Source organism: Triturus cristatus, chromosome 7, assembly GCF_964204655.1.
Source record: "Triturus cristatus chromosome 7, aTriCri1.1, whole genome shotgun sequence".
Classification (NCBI taxonomy): domain Eukaryota; kingdom Metazoa; phylum Chordata; class Amphibia; order Caudata; family Salamandridae; genus Triturus; species Triturus cristatus.
In genome coordinates, this window is record NC_140590.1 from 1,615,956,627 (window position 1) to 1,615,977,251 (window position 20,625).

At 45.8% G+C, this 20,625-nt stretch overlaps 1 protein-coding gene across 1 annotated transcript in view; it reads right to left on the bottom strand.

The window, feature by feature from the left end:
- Positions 1-12,637: 12,637 nt before the first annotated feature.
- The window catches only part of LOC146812520 (bactericidal permeability-increasing protein-like), a 137,214-nt gene continuing 129,226 nt past the window's right edge, over positions 12,638-20,625 (bottom strand). Inside the window, exon 16 of the mRNA XM_085619532.1 lies at positions 12,638-17,596. Within this exon, the coding sequence (XP_085475658.1) occupies positions 17,555-17,596 (42 nt within the window). The 3' untranslated portion in view covers positions 12,638-17,554. The remainder of the gene's footprint in view (positions 17,597-20,625) is intronic.

Consider the following 20,625-nt stretch of genomic DNA (forward strand, 5'->3'; position numbering starts at 1 on the left):
CCTAAGATCTGGGGTAACAGAGGGGGCTGGAGTCTGACCTGAGATCTGGGGTAACAGAGGGGACTGGAGTCTGACCTGAGATCTGCGGTAACAGAGGGGGCTTGAGCCTGACCTAAGATCTGGGGTAACAGACGGGGCTGGAGTCTGACCCGAGATCTGGGGTAACAGAGAGGGCTGGAATCTGACCTGAGATCTGGGATAACAGAGGGGGTTGGAGTCTGACATGAGATCTGGAGTAACAGGGTGGGCTTGAGTCTGACCTGAGATCTGGAGTAACAGGGGGGGCTGGAGTCTGACCTGAGATCTGGGGTAACAGAGGGGGCTTGAGCCTGACCTAAGATCTGGGGTAACAGAGGGGGCTGGAGTCTGACCCGAGATCTGGGGTAACAGAGAGGGCTGGAATCTGACCTGAGATCTGGGATAACAGAGGGGGTTGGAGTCTGACATGAGATCTGGAGTAACAGGGGGGGCTTGAGTCTGACCTGAGATCTGGAGTAACGGGGGGGGCTGGAGTCTGACCTGAGATCTGGGGTAACAAAGGGGGCTTGAGTCTGACCTAAGATCTGGGGTAACAGAGGGGGCTGGAGTCTGACCCGAGATCTGGGGTAACAGAGAGGGCTGGAATCTGACCTGAGATCTGGGATAACAGAGGGGGTTGGAGTCTGACATGAGATCTGGAGTAACAGGGGGGGGGCTTGAGTCTGGCCTGAGATCTGGAGTAACAGGGGGGACTGGAGTCTGACCTGAGATCCGGGGTAACAGAGGGGGCTTGAGCCTGACCTAAGATCTGGGGTAACAGAGGGGGCTGGAGTCTGACCTGAGATCTGGGGTAACAGAGGGGGCTGGAGTCTGACCTGAGATCTGGGGTAACAGAGTGGGCTTGAGCCTGACCTAAGATCTGGGGTAACAGACGGGGCTGGAGTCTGACCTGAGATCTGGGGTAACAGAGGGGGCTGGAGTCTGACCTAAGATGATCTGGGGTAACAGAGGGGACTGGAGTCTGACCTAAGATCTGGGGTAACAGAGGGGGCTGGAGTCTAACCTGAGATCTGGAGTAAGAGAGGGGGCTGGAGTCTGACCTGAGATCTGAGGTAACAGATGGGGCTTGAGCCTGACCTAAGATCTGGGGTAACAGAGGGGACTGGAGTCTGACCTGAGATCTGGGATAACAGAGGGGGCTGGAGTCTGACATGAGATCTGGAGCAACAGGGGGGGCTTGAGTCAGACCTGAGACCTGGAGTAACAGGGGGGGCTGGAGTCTGACCTGAGATCTGGGGTAACAGAGGGGGCTGGAGTCTGACCTGAGATCTGGAGTAACAGGGGGGGGCTTGAGTCTGACCTGAGACCTGGAGTAACAGGGGGGGCTGGAGTCTGACCTGAGATCTGGGGTAACAGAGGGGGCTTGAGCCTGACCTAAGATCTGGGGTAACAGAGGGGGCTGGAGTCTGACCTGAGATCTGGGGTAACAGAGGGGGCTGGAGTCTGACCTGAGATCTGCGGTAACAGAGGGGGCTTGAGCCTGACCTAAGATCTGGGGTAACAGACGGGGCTGGAGTCTGACCTGAGATCTGGGGTAACAGAGGGGGCTGGAGTCTGACCTGAGATCTGCGGTAACAGAGGGGGCTTGAGCCTGACCTAAGATCTGGGGTAACAGACGGGGCTGGAGTCTGACCTGAGACCTGGAGTAACAGGGGGGGCTGGAGTCTGACCTGAGATCTGGGGTAACAGAGGGGGCTGGAGTCTGACCTGAGATCTGGAGTAACAGGGGGGGGCTTGAGTCTGACCTGAGACCTGGAGTAACAGGGGGGGCTGGAGTCTGACCTGAGATCTGGGGTAACAGAGGGGGCTTGAGCCTGACCTAAGATCTGGGGTAACAGAGGGGGCTGGAGTCTGACCTGAGATCTGGGGTAACAGAGGGGGCTGGAGTCTGACCTGAGATCTGCGGTAACAGAGGGGGCTTGAGCCTGACCTAAGATCTGGGGTAACAGACGGGGCTGGAGTCTGACCTGAGATCTGGGGTAACAGAGGGGGCTGGAGTCTGACCTAAGATGATCTGGGGTAACAGAGGGGACTGGAGTCTGACCTAAGATCTGGGATAACAGAGGGGGCTGGAGTCTAACCTGAGATCTGGAGTAAGAGAGGGGGCTGCAGTCTGACCTGAGATCTGAGGTAACAGAGGGGGTTTGAGCCTGACCTAAGATCTGGGGTAAGAAAGGGGGCTGGAGTCTGACCTGAGATCTGGGATAACAGAGGGGGCTGGAGTTTGACATGAGATCTGGAGTAACAGGGGGTGGGGGGGCTTGAGTCTGACCTGAGACCTGGAGTAACAGGGGGGGGGGGGCTGGAGTCTGACCTGAGATCTGGGGTAACAGAGGGGGCTGAAGTCTGACCTGAGATCTGGGATAACAGAGGGGGCTGGAGTCTGACCTGAGATCTGGAGTAACAGGGGGGGCTTGAGTCTGACCTGAGACCTGGAGTAACAGGGGGGGGCTGGAGTCTGACCTGAGATCTGGGGTAACAGAGGGGGCTTGGGCCTGACCTAAGATCTGGGGTAACAGAGGGGGCTGGAGTCTGACCTGAGATCTGGGGTAACAGAGGGGACTGGAGTCTGACCTGAGATCTGGGGTAACAGAGGGGGCTGGAGTCTGACCTAAGATGATCTGGGGTAACAGAGGGGACTGGAGTCTGACCTAAGATCTGGTATAACAGAGGGGGCTGGAGTCTGACCTGAGATCTGGAGTAAGAGAGGGGGCTGGAGTCTGGCCTGAGATCTAGGTAACAGAGGGTGCTTAAGCCTGACCTGAGATCTGGGTATCAGAGGGGGCTTGAGTCTGACCTGAGATCTGGGATAACAGAGGGGGCTGGAGTCTGACCTGAGATCTGGAGTAAGAGAGGGGGCTGAAGTCTGACCTGAGATCTGGGGTAACAGAGGGGGCTTGAGCCTGACCTAAGATCTGGGATAACAGAGGGGGCTAGGGTCTGACCTGAGAACTCGGGTAACTAAAGAGGTGGGAACTTGATATGAGAGCTTGTGGTAGCAGGGGGTGGGTGGGGTTCTGTTATTACAGCTGGGGTGACTAAGGGGGCAGAAGTCTGATCCCAGAGGTAGGTTTAATAGAGTGTGGTTGGGTCTGGCTTTAGAGTTGAGGGTAATAGTAAAGGATTCTGGTCTCCGAGCCAAGGGCAGCAGAGGGGACAGGAGTCTGATCTTGTAGCTAAGGGCCGCAGAGTTCAGAGGCTAAGTTTAGCGCTGGGGTGACACAGGGGGGGCCTGATCTCAGAACTGCAGTAACCGGGGGGTCAAGAGGGGTCAGGAGTCTGATTTTAGACCTGGAGGTAACTTAGGGTACTGGAGTTTGATCTAGGAACTGGGGGTAACCGAGGGGCAGGAGTCTGACTTCAGAACTAGGGGTAACAGAAGAGGCAGGATCAAAGAGTTGGAAGTAAGAGAGAGAGGGGAGACTAATTTCAGAGCTGGGGACAACTGTGGGCAGGAGCTTGGCCTCAAAGCTAGTGGTGGAAGAAAAGACAGGCGTCTGATCTAAGACCTGGGTGCAACAGGGGGCAGAAGTGGAATCATAGAGTTAAAAGTAAGAGAGGCAGGAGTCTGATCTCAAGGGTGCAGAGCAACAGAGAGCAGGAGCAGTGCTTACTTTGAGCCGGTGGTTTCCTAAGATCGACACCGGCACTTAATTGTCAGCACCTGCGCTTGTGACAATCTGCCACAAGGTGGCCCTGTCTGACTAATTTAGAAATGATCACAACAACAGTCAATTATGAATTCAATATACACTAGAAATGAATATTACCTGCCGCCCAACCCATTCTTATAGATTTGGGGGCCTGAAATTGTTCGAATTGCCACACTTGTAGGAGTGTGATGGTTAGCACTTTGTTGTTACTATCATTGGCAGCATGGCAGGAACAATGTGTGGTGAAAGCTGCAGTGGCACCCAAAAGAGCGCTGGCACTTTTTTTTTTTTTTTTTTTACAAATTATGCACTGGGCAGGCATCTGATCTCATAGGTGGGGGCCACAGGGGGACGGGGCCCCACAGCACTTCTTTGAGGTTTATCAATAGAATAAGCTTACAAATGCACTGTTCTGTAATCATGTGTACCCAGCTTCCTCAATGAAGAGTGCTGAGCAGCCAGACCAACCACGCGCCGAACAGCGGCAGGACATGTTTTTTAACCCCCTCCATCCCAACCATGCCACTCCAGCAGTGCTGTCTGTCCCCTGGAGCAGGAGAGCTAAGGGCGATTGTATATTCGAGATCACATTTGTAAACTAGGGCAATATCATTTCCTAATAAGAAGTTTCTTTCATTTGAGATGTTAGTTTGTTTTGTGGTAATTCGCGTCAATTCCTTATCGACTTCGTACCCTTCTACTCCCCAACTATTTGCCCAGCGGTTTCCCAGATGTACGTTTCTAGGCGGATTGATAACAATTCAATACAAACAGTGACATCTTGTGGCCAGATGGGAATCAACATCGTTAGAGGGATTTCTGTATGGAGCGCTTGAGCTTTTTATGCTTCTATCAATTAAACAAGTATTGGCAAAGCCAATGGGTCTGACTTTCAAGTGCTAACACCAGTGGTGCTAGAACAATTTTCAGAGTGGGGGTGCTGCCCTCTGTGTTGTATCACTAAAGTCATAGGGATTGTGAAAAATGTAAGCTTCTCAGAAAAAGCAAGTGTAACCAATTTGTGGCGCCCATTCAGCAGGAGAGTGGAAAGGATGTCGTATGTAGCCAGTGGTAGATTTTGGAGCACGGTGAGGGAGCACCTGGCCCGGCTCCAGGATTCGGGATCTGGGAGAGCCACGAAGAAGCTTGGGTGGACCATGAGGATGAATAGATGTGTGTCCGAGACCTGGATCTGGGCATGCCAGGTGCTCTTGCAGGGTATAAGTTGAATACTGTGGGCGCCATGCTTAATAGTTTAATTCTATTTTTGTAAGTTTTTTTGTACCAAGTACTTTATCTCTTTTGCTCCCTCTGTCCCACTCCCTTTCTCCTTGCCACTCCCTTCTTTTTCTACATCTCACCCTCCTTTCTCTCGGCCATACTCTCCTGTCTCCACTTCACCATGCTCTTCTCACCGCCTCTCTTTCTGCCTCAATCTCCTCTCTCTCTTCATCTCACTATCCTCACACTGTGCTTCAGCTGCCATCTTATTCTTCGGTCTCCATTCTTCTCCCTCGCTTCAACTTTCTTTCTTTGCCATGCCTTTCTCTCCCTCTCTCCCTCACTGCCTCCTTCTTCTCTTCTCTTCACCTTGCCACCCTTACTCTCTCTTCCTCACTAGCCTTCATCTCTACGCCTCAGCATCTCTCCCTCTCACACTCCTACCGATCTCTCTCCCCTCTCTCTGCGTCGACATCCCTTCAGAAACACAACTTCCTCTCTCTCCATCTCAACCTTGACTCTCTCCACTTCCCCCTCTTCTGTCAGCCTTACCTTCACTGCAGCTGGCATTGGGCTAACAATTTTGTGTATGTAAAGGAAGCTTGAACTGTTGTACTTGCTTCCGTACAAGCGGCTGTGCTTGTGTGAGTGTGTGTTCATGGGCCTTGCAATCCTGATGCCCTGTACCTTTTCTCGACTGGCAGCACACACCATTCTAAACAGCAGCAGTACCCAGGCCTGGATTGTACAGTGTGTGCATGCCAAAGATCTACACAGACATGGGGGGTAAGGAGATGCACACTTTTTGGAGTTGCTGATAGTGCCTACTGCTGTCCATTTACTTCAAATAAGTGTAATAACAATTGACCGAGCAATCAAAGTTGGCAACCGGCCAAACATCAAATGTGAGCCTGTGTCTTCCCTCACCTGCCGACTGTGCCAAGGGCACAGATTCTGAGGATGACACCTGGAGTTGTACTTTGGCGGCTAGTTTTTCGACCAATATTCGTCTGTCAGTCCTTTGAGTAGAATGTGTTTGAAGGAGAACAAAGTGGAAATGGTACTGCTCATCTGAGAGTTTCAAGCCTGAACTTTCTTTTCTAAACTGTGACTGGCATGTTCCCTCCTCTTGTTCCTTTCTTCCTCTAATCTTCCCTATTCCATCACCCTCGCCAACCATCGCTCACTTCTCTCTTTTGTTCTACCACTCTCCTCTTAACACTCATTCTCTGCTCCAACACAACTTGGCATTTGCTCATTACGCTCCTCTCGGATTACCTTCGTTTATCATCATCTTACTCCTTTATCAGCCTCATTCTCCACCTTTCCCTACTCTTCTCCCTCTACTCACCTCTCATCCCTTTCTCAGTTCAGGTCTATCAGTCACCCTGTTCCCATCACCCACAGTGCCTATCTTCTCCTGCTATATCTTCCTCCATCAATCTCTAACACAATTTTTATCACATTCCCTGCTTAATGACACATATCACTTTCCTGCTCCTCTCTAATCAGCCCGCTGACATATTTCTTCTCTTCTCTTCTTCTCACCACTTTACTCTTATTCCATCCAACTCCTTACTTACCATTCTTTCTTTCTCATTCTTCTTTTTCTTCCTTGCCTTCACCTTTTACATCCTCACACTCTCCTCTAATTACCCCTCATTTCTCATCTCTGCACCATTCCCATCACCTTTTCCACTTGTCAAGATTCTAGAATTTCTTCTTAGGTCACTACCCTTTAGTTGTGGGAGCTTTGGGCTTGGGGTTTTTAAGGACTTCTGATGAAAGGACACCGCCACATTCACAGATGCAAGTTAACTGATAGTAAATAACATTAGTGATTTAAACAAATTATATGCCCTGCATTTCAAAATGCGCCAAAACACAATTATCTGAAGCTCAAATACATGTGTTGTTTATCCAGACCAGGGACACCTAGAACCTCAGAATTTCTATGTTGAAGGCAGGACATCCAGTATTTTTACAGCACCCGCTGACCCAATATTCTGTTGAAAATCAAAGGCTAAGTAGCAATATTTGTACTCATAAAGCCACAGATTGTAGGAACATCATAGCAGGAAGTGCATTCGCTCCCTATATTATCCTATGATTTAGGACCGAGGGGTTTCAGCAGCCCTATAATCTAGTTCTAGCTATGTGATGTAAAGAGAGAATTTGTTGGGAGAGAATACATGCACAGGTCCCTGTGCCCCACAGGGTGCTGTCTGTGCCTTAAGTTCCTTCTAATTATGTTAGACTCGGCTAGCACCTCTGGAGACAGGGCATGGGCAGGACAGTGGCAGTACAATCCACCAGTCCTGCCACAGAACAGCTGCCAAAGCTGTTCTCTGTATAACTGGAACTTTCACTGCTCCTGCCATGCTGTAATTGTGATGTGTTAGTGAAACCTGGAAAAATCGTTTCAATTCACAACAGTCAAAATGTGTGGCATTGGCAGTGTTTTTTTTAGTGAAGGTTGCAAGTTAAGAATAGGGTCACAGCAGAAAGAAAATAAAACAAACTACTATCAAGATATACATTGATTGTATGCATATTTTCAGTTACTTTTCTTGGGGGGGGGGGCAAAATCCTATTAGACTGTTTCCGTCATATGCAGGGCCATTGTAATTATCTGTCAAGGAAAAACCAAATTATGTGGCAGGGTGTATTAAACAATGGTCCCAGAAAAGGAAAATTATGCAACCTATTGTGGTATATTTTGAAGAAGTAGTCACCATTTTATGTATTATTACACACGTCAACACTGTATGGGCAAAGGGTTTCTTCTCATTCAATACAGCAATCATCAACAGAGAGACCTGCTTCTTCATGACAAAAGACCTGCCACTGCATGGCAACACATTTGGTGGTGTTTTTGGTAGATCTATTTGAGCTAGGAACTATTTTTCTTCTGCTAAAAATCTGCAAATTATGCAGAAGAAGATGGACTGTGTGGCAAGTGTGGCTAATCCATAATTATGTGGAAATGACAGCATCCATAGTATCACAAAATCCCAGCGAATCTGGCCATATGCAGGGCAACTGGAATAATGCAAATGTGTGGCCATGGCGTTTTCCACATAATTATAGTTTTTGCCGCATTTGCCACATAATCCATCATCTGCTGCATAATCTACAGATTTTGACAACGAAAAATTGTTTGTAGGTCAAATGGTTAAAAAAAACACAGGTGATGCTGCACTGTGGTAGGCCCTTTGCAAAGGTTGACTGGTCACCTTTTTTTGCTTATTGCTATATTTGGATGTTAAACTGATACTAATTAAGTGTAACCAATGCCCAGACAGTGTAAAAATGAAAAAATAATGAAATAGTACCATTCACAATATGTGGCGCATTATGCAGCATAATTTTCCATTTCTTGCCACATAATTTACTCTTCCCTACCACATAATTTGGCCCTCCCATGCTGCATAATTCCAGTGGCCCTGGCTGTTTGCCATCTCTTAAGTACAGGGTAATGGGAACTTGCAGGCCTGTTCCACACAAAAAAGAAGTGTCACTTGTACCCCAGCTTTTCACGTTTGCGTTCACAGCCACCATCCCCACGAACCTCACACCTGTCTCGAAGCACTTCTAGTAGCCCGCCGCATTGCTGTTCAATGGAAGTTAAACAGTTAGGCTCAGAAAACAAGGCTGGAGGCCCATGTGAATCATTAAGAAAAATACAAAAAAAAAAAATTGGGCCTTGGGTGGTCTAGGAGTACACCTTAGAAGGGCCTGGTTCTACTGGTCCGCCTGCTAGAACCGGGCCTGGATAGCTCACTGTCATTTCCAAACACCACGTTTTGCGTTGAAGTGCATAGACATACAATTGTATTGGTAAAACTTTATCACCTACAAACATTGATGTTTGGAAATTCGATTTCAGTGAATATTTATCATTTGCACATCACCAAGTCAAATGTCTTGGGGGCATATTTACAAGCTGGCAATAAAAAAGTATCGCCGTTTTTGAGGCCGTTTTCAGCAAAAAAGCGGCGATAATTTTATCACCTAATTAGCAAGGCCACGCTAACGCGTGAAACCTTGCTTTAGCGTGGGGTTTCCTAACGCCCAGCTTTGCATCTCTAATGAGATGCAAAGTGGGCGTTCCTGACCTAACATGACAGGAGAAATGTCGCTGAGCGACATTTCTCCTATTATCAAGCCCCACGCTATGAAGCATAGCGTCAGGACAAGTAGCGATAACCCCTGTTATCGCTACTTTCCTTACGCCTGCTTCAGGACTGACTTAGCCATGATATCCTATGGAGGGTGGATATCATGGCTAAGTTTGTGAGTCCCTATCAGCAAGCTAACGCCACATTGCGTGAGATTATCGCTGGGCTTCCAGCGATAATCTCACGTTAGGCAGTTAGCGTGAGGATTTTTATCGCTGAGAAGATAAGCGTTGCTAATAGCACGCTATCTCAGCGATAAAAATCCACATTACCCGGCGATAATTATCCTCACGCTAAGAGCGCTGAGCGATAATTATCGCCGGTTGTTGCTGATATGCCCCCTGATTTGTTTTGATCCTATTAAAATCTTTTTTCAAGCACACTTCCGAATTATAAAAAACTGTGCTTGATTTGTTGTTTCCTAATTGCTGATATATTTTGAAATATTTATTTTGCTCATTTATGGCTATGTACAGGTATTTAAATGTTGTTGTGTGTTACAAAAAACTGACAGTCTGCAGCCTTTCCTTTCACTCCCTTACCCAAACAAAACTGTCTCCTAGGTCACTTTTACTAAACCCTCTCACTTTACAGACAGGGAACTAAAAGTAAACACCGGTTTCCGAATAAGCAGCAATTTGTCAGAAGACAAAGCCTGACGCTTGACCTCTAGCTTTAAATTAACAGCAAATGTGATAAGATAAACACAAAATTTAAAAGCATCTTTAATTTACCTTCTGAATTGCATAATGGTTATTTTTGGGAATGCTATGGTAGTGCCCACTTTAGCAGATGAATGCTGTAGAGCCACGAGACACATGGACGATGTGCCTTGTTCTATTGGGCCTCGAAAGTAACTCTTCAACCCTGAGTGAATATGAGGCCAGATGTACGACCTTTCCGTTTTGCAGGTCACAAATTGCAATTTTTTTTTGTGTCTCACAAAATGGAATGTACTGATGTTTCAGACACATTTAGCGATTCCCAATGGGGTCGCAAATGACCTGGCTTATGTATATTCATGAGGCAGGTCGCAATTTGCAACCCATTGGGAACGGGCAATAACACAGGGAAGGTGGACTGCCGGGGACAGCAGACTCCCATGTCTGTGTTTGTTTTTTAAATAAAGCAACTTTTTTTCCAAATGCAGTCCGCTTTCCTTAATGGAAAGCGGGATACATTTAAAAGAATATAACAAAAAGTTTTCTTTTCATTTTTTATGGGCTGGCAGAGGTCCATGGGACCACGGCCTTCTATTAAAGAATATTTTCGCTGCCATACACAAAGGGGAAAGGGGGACCTCTTCACCTTTGCGACTGGCTTGATATCAATATGAAATGGAGGGAGGCCAGATGCCACAGCTTGAAGTACAAAGGCAACCTCTATTTTCCTGCTAGACTCCTGAGAGTAGGAGCTGGATGTCCAAAAAGACTATATCAGCTCGAACAGCAATGCATCAGGAAGGTAGCTCCTTTTGGAGAGTTACTGCATCTGTCCAAAAGCACTGTGTTGTTTCCATGTGGTCACGGTTAATGTTTAAGCACAGTATAGTTTACATTGCAGGTAAACCGCGGGGATGCTCTGCTTATGATCTCACGTAATAGATCACCGATGGCTTCTGAAAACTGTGGTGGTGCAAGTTACCCTTGTGTTAGTTACGTAGAACTGCCAAATTTCCCTGTCTTTTTGTTTTTAAACAGTAGTGCTTTTTCAGTAATTTTCTGAGGTTTAAATGTAAGTTAAAATATTACTACCTTCCTGATGTATAACTCCACTTTAACCTTTGTATTTTTAGTGAATATATATATATATATATATATATTCACTGAAAAAACCATAGGTTTCACACATGTTATAGTCAGCTGGACATTTTACTGATAAAAAACCAATGAAATTCCCCCGTTATAGTTAGTGCAGGCAACTATAACTCACGCGACCGTAATCCTCTGCTGATGCTAATACTGTATTTAGACACTTATTTGCCCATGTCTTCTTCCATTAAATTTTAGCTATACATATATTACAAATATTTTTTTTTCATAAAGACACATATGTCATCAGCAGAGGATTACGGTCGCGTGAGTTATAGTTGCCTACAGTAACTATAACGGGGGAATTTCATTGTTTTTTTATCAGTAAAATGTCCAGCTAACTATAACATGTGTGAAACCTATGGTTTTTTCAGTGAATTTGCAAGGTTTTTTAAATGCTAATTCCTAACTATAACGTGTGTGAAACCTATGGTTTTTTCAGTGAATTTGTACGGTTTTTTAAATGCTAAGTTACTTTACACCATTTGTGGCGTGCGCGCCCACTTAACGCAGTTCGTTCCGTGCGCGCACGGTGCGCTTCGCGCACCGCGTGCCCACGTTACGCTAGATGGGCCATGAACGCACGATGCGCTTCGCGCACCGTGCGCACATGGAGGACATATGATGAGCATCGTTGTGACAGGTAAAATATATGTTTTGTTTTGCTGTAATAAGCCATGCTAAAAATGGTGCCCTTCGGGCACCATTTGCACACGGGGTGGGGAGAATGTGGATATTTTTTTATTTTTTTATTATTTATTACCGTACGCGTACGGTAAGCGTAATCGGCGAAATTTTCGAAAAAATTAAAATTGCCTTTTTTCACTTGGGGGATCGTTGGGGACTCCCTCGACATGGCTAGGTGCTTGGGAGCTGTCTAAACAGCCCCTTTACATGTTTTTGCACTTTGTTTTTCAACCCCCTGTCAGAGTGCGAGAGAGAAAATGGCGGCCGCCGCTTCCTGGTTTCGACCGATTCGAATGTTTACTAAGATCTAACGGCCAATCAGAATCGTGCTCGCGCACGTCACCGTACGCGTACGGTAAGCGCACCGTAAGCGCACCGTAAGCTGGCTCAGATATATATATTGATTTAAAGGCTATTTTCTCAGAATCTACTGAACAGATTTACACCAAACCTACAAAAGGCACTTCCTTGACCTGAGGACTACCTCTCTGCCAAATTTCATTAAATTCTGTTCAGCCGTTCGGGCTGTAGCTCTGTCTAAAGGTCCTATGGAAAAATGCATGGGAAAAACGCGTTTTGGGACCCCCCTTTTATCTCAGCCCCCGCTTGACGAATCCCCCCGAGACTTTCAGGGTAGGAGCTGAGCTCAACGCCCCACCTATTTTGAAAATGTTGCGAGGATTCGTCGACCGGCGTCAAAGTTATTCAAAATAGAATGTTGCGGATTTCCTATGGTAAGAGGGTCCTAACTATAACTATCTACTGGCGACCGCCAGTAGATAATATATATATATATATACACATACATATGTGAGAGTGTGTGTGTGTGTGTGTGTGTGTGTATATATATATATATATATATATATATATATATATATATATATATAGGATAATGAGGGTCTGGGTAGAAAAAAAAAAAGGATTTGCCCTGAGAGGGCTGTGGCCATCAAAACCATTTGCATGTAGGGTACTCTTAAAAGGCTCCTTGAATTCTTTCAACTGCCAGGAATGCATCATGGCCCATTCATTCAATAAAATATCAACTACATGTAAAGAATTGTTTTTATTTATTTGCATTGAAAGTGATATTTATTTTTGCAAAAGTGCTTTTAAAATATTAGCTGTGCAAATTACTTATATGATTTCTACACCAAAACAAATCAGATTGAAATTAAATGAGTCACAAAAGGGATTTCTCTCCTCCGGTGCTTGTGAGGTGGCAGGTTTCATAATGGACACCGTTTGGAAGTTGAACTTCCTGTTTAACACACCACAAGCATCCATCTTGAACGTGAGCCTGCATCTTTAGGAGAAACGCACTGTGGGTGGGTGTGAAAGAGCTGCAATAAAGTGCCAGTGCTTCATCAGCTAGGAAACCTTAGCTCTTCCAAAACAGCTGTGCCCAGGCCCTTAAATGAATCATTTTAAAAACAGCATATCCTTCAATCAAATCCTCAGTAGGCCTGGGCGGTGAACTGCGCTCCGTTTGCGAAGTTTGCAGAGTTTCTGCGCTTCACAGAGAACGTGGAAATCCAAAAAACTTGCGGAGCAGAGTTTTCTTCTCGTTCGCGCTTGCCAGTTGTTAAGATGGCGAGCGCGGAAAATGCAACGCTAGACCACGTCCTAGCAAGATTTCTCAATGCAGGTGGTCATGGATGGTTGCGACCGCTCGCATTCAGAAACATTCAGTTCACTTTGAGGAAGCTACAGCTCGAGTAGAACATCTACTCGAGCGGCAGAAAGAAGCAGCGCCCTCCTGCACTGCGCATGATGCAGTTCGCCCTGATTTTCCAGTGCGAGACAAACACCTAGCGCTAAAAATCAGTGTAAATGGCACGACCTAATGCACTCGACCATTTGCAGAACACCGTATAGCATTGCAGAGTTTTTCGGGCACTCCCCGAACTCCACCCAGGCCTAATCCTCAGAAAACAGAAAGAATAAAAAATCACGGGGAGGCGACTGGTCAAGCACACTACAAGTGAAACACAAATACATTTAGTTTCCTTCTAAGTAGAGAATTAACTCACTCAATGTTATACTAAACTTTCTTGTGCACTCAGACACTGACCCACCTGGTCTCGTGCTCGCCCTCCGACATGTTTTGGATTCAGGGTTCCTAAACTGTGCAGGTATTTTGAAGAAAATTGTTTTTCTCTATGGTAATACTACTGACCATAGGGTTTTCACGCCCCAGTTTTAATGGTCATCTGTTCACCCCTGCAGGCCGCAGCAGACTGAAAAATGGCTTCTGATGCTTTAGGAGGGCAATACATGCAAACAATCCCACCTGACTGCCAAGAGCACAGATGACCAGTAGGAGGTGGCCAGGAGAAGGAGAACTAGTGCAACTCTAGATTCAGGCTGCACCGCTCAAAGCTGATGGTCAGGAAGAATTTGTGCAGGCAGATGGTTGTGATCACATTGTGCAACAGACAATGCTGGAATAATGTACTGGGAGTACACTGACAACGTGCCTTTGATTCCCGGGAAACGTCTATAACATCAGGAATGAGATAGAGCCTTCTGGATGGTGTTGTCCCAAACCTTAGCCTTGCAGAACTCCCAGTAAGAGCTAAATAAATGCGAGTTAAACAACTGGCACATGTGGGTCATCAGGGAAGAGTGAAGACAAAAGTTGGCATCACAGAATGGGTCTGTATGGCCAGATAAGTAGTAAGTAGCCCAATGCTTCAAGTGCCAAACAGGAGTTTGAGAACATCACTCCATTATCTCAGTAGCCTTGTTTTGGTAAGCCTTATAGATGGGCGAGTCTACAAATTATTATAGAGAGCTGAGCCAGATCCAAGCGCCTGGCTGGGCTGAAAGAGCCGGTGCATACGCCGAAAACGGATAAAGCTTGACATGTAAACTGTGCAACAAACGTCGTATAAAAAAATATGATAAAGACTCTTCAAACTTGAAAAAGTGCATTTCTTTAACATGTAGAAGCGTTTCAACTTAGTACATAAGGTTATAGCACTGCATTAAGAGGCATTTATTGAAAGTGACAGTTTTTAAACATGAACTTGAAATATTTAGGCGCTCCCTACCTCCGCCATGACAACAAGTGAGCTAAGAAGCAAGTCAGTTGTCATGTGCACCCTTTTAGGCTCTTTAAATCAGACCCAAGAGAGGTGCTTATGTAGCACACATCCTGAACTCACGCATTTCATAGTGCTCTCAAATGCAATAAGGAAAAAGGAAGCAAGGTGAAATAAACTATTTGCTTAATATCACACAATTTGATCAAGTGGTGAAGCTGGGAAAAATGTTACGTTATGTTAAGGGGTTTTATAGAGCGCATAGCTGTCCTAACAACAGGGCTTCCCTGCGCTAGACCATGGAAATAGGTAGGGGATGCTATCGACCTTCCAGAGGGGAAACAGGCAGATTTAGTTAGAAAACAGCCATGTCTCCAAAGGTTTCCTGAAGTGCAGATGGTTTTCAATGTTCCTGATGGAAAGAGGAAGAACATTTCAAAGGATGGAAGCCTTGGCACGGAATGAACGGCCCCCACCGCTGGCCCTCTGGACTCAGGGGACAGGGTCCAAGTTAAGATCAGCTGAATGTAAGATGGCGGGAGGGTCTGTAGCAAGATAGGAGATAGGACAAACTATGAACCCTTTGGGAGAACAGGATCTTATGGACGGTACTCAAGATCTTAAAGGGGACGCGCTTCTCCACTGAAGCCAATGCAGTTTGTGAAGAAGTCCAGAGACCAAGCAGCACTTAGGAAGGGCAAAAAGCAACCTGGCTGCTGCATTTTGGGCAAGCTGAAGTCTTCTGACGACTGCCTTCTTAGTGCCAAGATATAAAGTGTTACCGTAGTGAAGTAGGGACAGCATTACTGCTTGAATGATGGTGTGTCGAGTGCTGGAATCAAAGAGGCTGCGGATTGGCTTGAGGCCCGAAACAGGTGCCAGCAGCCGATTTAGCTTGGGCCTCAAAGGCCAGGGTGCTGTCCATGATGACTTCTAAGTTTTTAATGGAGGACCTGGGCATGGGAGGAGACCCAGGGAGGAACGCTACCAATGGTTGCCCAAGAAATTGTATTTTCCCAATAGAAGGAAATGTCCCAAGGCTTTCATATTTATATTGTGCCATTCAGCCCCTAGACCAGTACCTTTTTCTATCATGTTTCACATGAAATGTTAATGTTTTTTCTTCAATTCTTGGCCCATCACGTTTGAGCCATGGGTGGTAGACAGAAGCCACATGAAAGCTCGACTTGTTTGGGGCTCGAGGTTTCTGGAGCTGACCCAGAGCAAGGAATCTGGCTCGAGCTTTTAGTGGCTCGCCCACCTCTAATAAGCCTGTGAGAAAATGAGCATGGGCTTTTATATGTCTCCCAAACTAAGGCAACTTATGGTGGTTGCAGATGAACACTTACTATGTTGAAAGGCTGAGACAGCATACATCACCTCAACTTTAACTAGGAGAAAGTTTGAGAAGATACTGGCCACTCATGGTTTCGGGTAAGGGAACAGACAATGAACTCCCATTCTATGACAAGCATTTCACCAGTGTCTACAGTCACAGGGAATTATACACCACATGATAATGACTTCTGGATCCTAAGCCAATGGCGAAGCAGAGAGCTTCATGCACACGCTTAAGAAGAAAGGGCTGTAGAAATATGAGGGGTAGACTCAGAACCAGGTCTGCCCTGAGAGTATTGCTGTACCACGCACTCAGTGACCAAGTGTGCCAAGCCTACTATCTTGTTCCATCCCGGCCTGCATTGTCCCGTCCTACACCTACCTCAACAGTGGCAGGGTAGCTGCATGGAGTAAGCTGCACACTAAGGAGACTTAAGTCTAGAGGGTTGAGCGGCACCCATCTGCTTGGGTGGGTAGTCTGGTGGTAAGTCATTGAATTTGGAAAAGGTCTGAATTATGTCTGAGCCCCTCTCAATCACTCTCAGTGAGTAAGGCACCTTGCTCACTGAGATAAGCAAGAAGCATATCAGCCTTCAGAGGTCCAAAGAGAATATTCTCTATAACTAATGAGAGGGTAAGAATACCATGATCTCTACAGGCCAGAGTCCTCATTGAATTAGGATGATCTGAAACTGGAGAGCTCTGCAGACTGGACGATTAACCAACTCAATGGACACTCGCAAGAGTAAGCAAGTTCTACAGGACTTTCCGGTGTTATTAGACACAACGCTGTGCACCAGGCAGTTGTGACCATTGCCTGCCACTGATGTTCAGAGACATGGATGCCAGTATTTGTTCCTACCTGAGTCAAGGCCCACTACAATGAAAATATGTGTGACATGTTAGCCATATTACGCTCTCTAGGTGGTTTCATTGGTGAGGCCAGGATACGGCAACTTAAAAAAGGGGGCAGGACGTCTAACCTTGGATTTTGCCTGGTTCAAGGCAGGATGCCATCCCTGCCACCTTTAAGAAATGACCCGGTCACCTCGTGCACTAACACACATTTGTAATGCATAGTAATGCAGCAGATCAATCAGGGGCAAAGGCCTGCACTGGTGCGGCAGCGTGAAATGGAGACCATAGTGCGTGTCGTGTTTGTTTTGTTTGTGCTTTTGTTTTCCTGGCTGGTGCAGATTCCTGGTCAGGCAATGAATACTCTTTACTTGTGAGCATCCTGTCATGAGAAAATCTGATTCTTATTAATTAATCTACTTTAAAATATTATCTAAAGGTAAAAGGTGTGAGCATAACATGGCTTGTAAAAAAAATCCTCTTCAGCCAGAGAGTCAACAAAATGAACATGTGGAGAAGGCCACAGTTTCCTGGGCCCTGCCATGGCCAGGATCTAGGAATGTGAGTGTAATGTGAGTTTGGCTCTGAAGAAGGTTGAGATGAATGAGGTTGCCTTTGACAGAGGTCAGCGTTGATGGAGGTCAGCGAAGAGGAAAGTCGATGGTCATCGGTGTTCTTGAGGTCTTTCTTCTGGGCCATTAACACACCGCTTCCAGCTGTAAGACTTAGCCTGAAAAACGTGCATCTGTGCTGATTAGTACTGCTCCCTACGAAGGAAACAAAACCCAGTTATAAAGTTGCAGATCAGCACTTAACAAACAGAAATAATACGTATGGCCATTTTAGAGCACGCAAGAAAAGCCAGATTGTCCTCTTGCTCAGGGTGACCACCTCATTCAGTGTCATCATGGACACTGTTTCCAATCATGGGCTTTAAACCCACAAATCTTTAATATCAACTGTGTTAGTTTGAGTCAGTCAATGGAAGCAAGCTGAGACTACAACACACAGAATTCCTTCAGCGCCTGGATACCCTCACCGGTGACAAGAAGCGCTCTACAAATCTACTGATTGATTGATTGAAGTCGCCAGATTGACAGGGCGCATGATGATAAGAAGTGAGGTGGCCACCCTATCACTGGTGCGCACACATCAAACCAAACAAGTGAATCATTTTCATTTTATTGACCTCAAAAGGAAGAAAAGCTGCGGCAACTATTCAGTTATCCCAAACTGTGACCCGGGGGTAACATTTCACTCAAGATGTGCAACAGGATGTATGACGTTACAACGCATGCTGTTACAACGCATGCTGTTACAACGAAAGTTTTACAACGCGAGTGCATTGACAACGCAGGACATTACAAGGCAAGTCTTTACATCGACTTGCACTAGATGGCGTGCTAACATTAAAAAAGTGTAATTTACTATTCCAACTCCAGTCCACGTAACAGTAGGGAAGGTGTTGGGATAGTAAACTACACTATTTTTAATGTTAGCACGCCATCTAGTGCAAGTCGATGTAAAGACTTGCGTTGTAATGTCCTGCGTTGTCAATGCACTCGCGTTGTAACAGTTTCGTTGTAATGGTAGTGCGTTGTAAAAGTTGCGTTGTAAAGGTTGTTCCCCTGTGCAACATAGTTCTAGGTGGGGCAGATCCATACCATAGTTTCAGGATTGCTGCTATGTAAATGATTGTCATTGACATTTTTGTATGTACATTTATTTCATGGAGGAAGCCTCATAGTCTTGCACCAGTGTCCAACCTGCATTAAATAAAATTCTCTATAGAAAGTCCTTAACCTAAGGAACTGTCAATCCATTGAAAGAAACCATTGGGGGATTTCAAGATAAGGATTTCTTTTGCAGTCTCTGTTTCACAGGGCCCTGGAGATAACTGACCCTTTGATGTGGTTTGACAAAGACAGATCATTTCAGCAGACAACATCCTAAAGACACACCTCTTAAAGATTGACACGAGGTAGAAAGACTTGAGAGTCACTGGGAAATGTCCTCTTCTTTCCTTTCTCTGTATCAACCATCGCAGACAATGAGAAATGTGAAGAATCGTGTATAGAAGTTTGGGGTCAATTATCATTGCAATCTTTTAGGTTAAAACACATTAGAATCCCATTTAGTTCCTGGTGGCAACAATTTCTAGGTCTAGCCACAAATGGATATAGCTGATTGGAACACTTTCTGTCTTTAAGGGGCTGATTTATTTCTTGAAGGATGGATTTTACTCCGTGAGGGTAAATTACCCTGTCATATAGATGAAGTACCCCCCTGCCAAATTTAGAAATGTCCATCAGCCCGACACACATTTCTACCATTCACAGATGTCACCATCAAGGCAGTTCCTGTGAGTATATTAGAACTTTGACAGACGGCTACGTCAAATATGGTTGAACCGTATGATAAAGTTTCGAAGCTTTATTTCTTTTCAAAAATAAATTCCCGAAGTGGGTTTTTGTTTTTGAAAACACAAAAAAAGCAATGCCCCCTCGGCATGCGGGGCATCTCCCATGGTGTGGGAAGCATTTTTAGTTTTTTTTATTGCCTGGCGGTGACAGGCAGTAAAAAACAGCTATATGTCCGCCCATCTAAATTGAGTGGACGGACATACAGCCATTTCTCCGATGCCGCGTGCTCCATCCGGCCGTTGGAGACGTTTGGCCACAGCAGAGAAAGAGTGGTCTCCGCCGTTGCCAAACTATGTTTGTGGTGTAATAATTAGGCAGGCAGACCATTATATTGGTGAATATGATACTCAGTCGCCATTGCAATGGAGTGTCCTCACTGCCAATATTTAAATCACGCCCAGGATCTTCAAAAAGGGACAAAAAGAAGTACAGAGAGAGGGTTGGCTTTTGGTCAGTCGCTTGAGCCATTGGCTTTCATGCAGTTTTTGTACTTTGACATTGTTTGGATGAACGATTACATTTTCCTATTTGTGTTCCCATTAGAGTGTAGCAATGGAGCATCAAGCTGTCCTTGTGTTAGATTAGAGCCATTGTCTTTCGTCTTTGCTGATACAATGGCATTTTAGTTTTTTTTTTTTTAGTTTAGGAATTGTGTACTCTTTGGATAAATCAGCCTTTTGTAAAGACACTAAGGGCCTTATTATGACTGGCGATCATGGAGCGGGGACGCCATGCTGCTGCCCTGCTCCGAGACTGCCAAAGTCATTAAAGACCACCTACCAGAGTACAACCCTTTTTTTCCTCTGGTGGGCATTTCTTTGGCGGTCCCACTGTGGTGCCTTTGAATATGGCACCGCAATGGGAGCGTCAAAGGCAGTTCCTGCGGTTGCGGAGGTCACAGGGCAGCCCGACCACCGTGGTCATAATAGGGCGGCCGGAAGACCATCACTGCCGTGCCCCTGGAGGCTGGCTGTCCGTGGACCGCCAGACTCGTAATATGGCCCATAGCTAATAACTAAACACTCCCCTCTTGAGCAATCATTTGTTTTTACTTTACATTTGAATACTTTGTTGCAAGAGTTACAGCATTTTGTTCATACATAAGGCTTCTTAAAGATGCAGTGAAAATACTAGCCCTTTGTCGAAAGTATCTACTTTACAATGTTTTGTTGATTTTTTTTTTATTTCCTTACAATGCAAACTTCATTTTTTGATTTCTTTTCGAGGGTACAGTTTTATTCTCCTATTGCAGTCTGTTCAGTGAATGGGCCCTACGCTCAGTTTCCATATTCTTGTAGCTGAAGATATTGCTTCATTATGTAATTTTCTTTTTAGCACAGCTGGGGTAACAAGTCTCCCAACTATTACTAAAC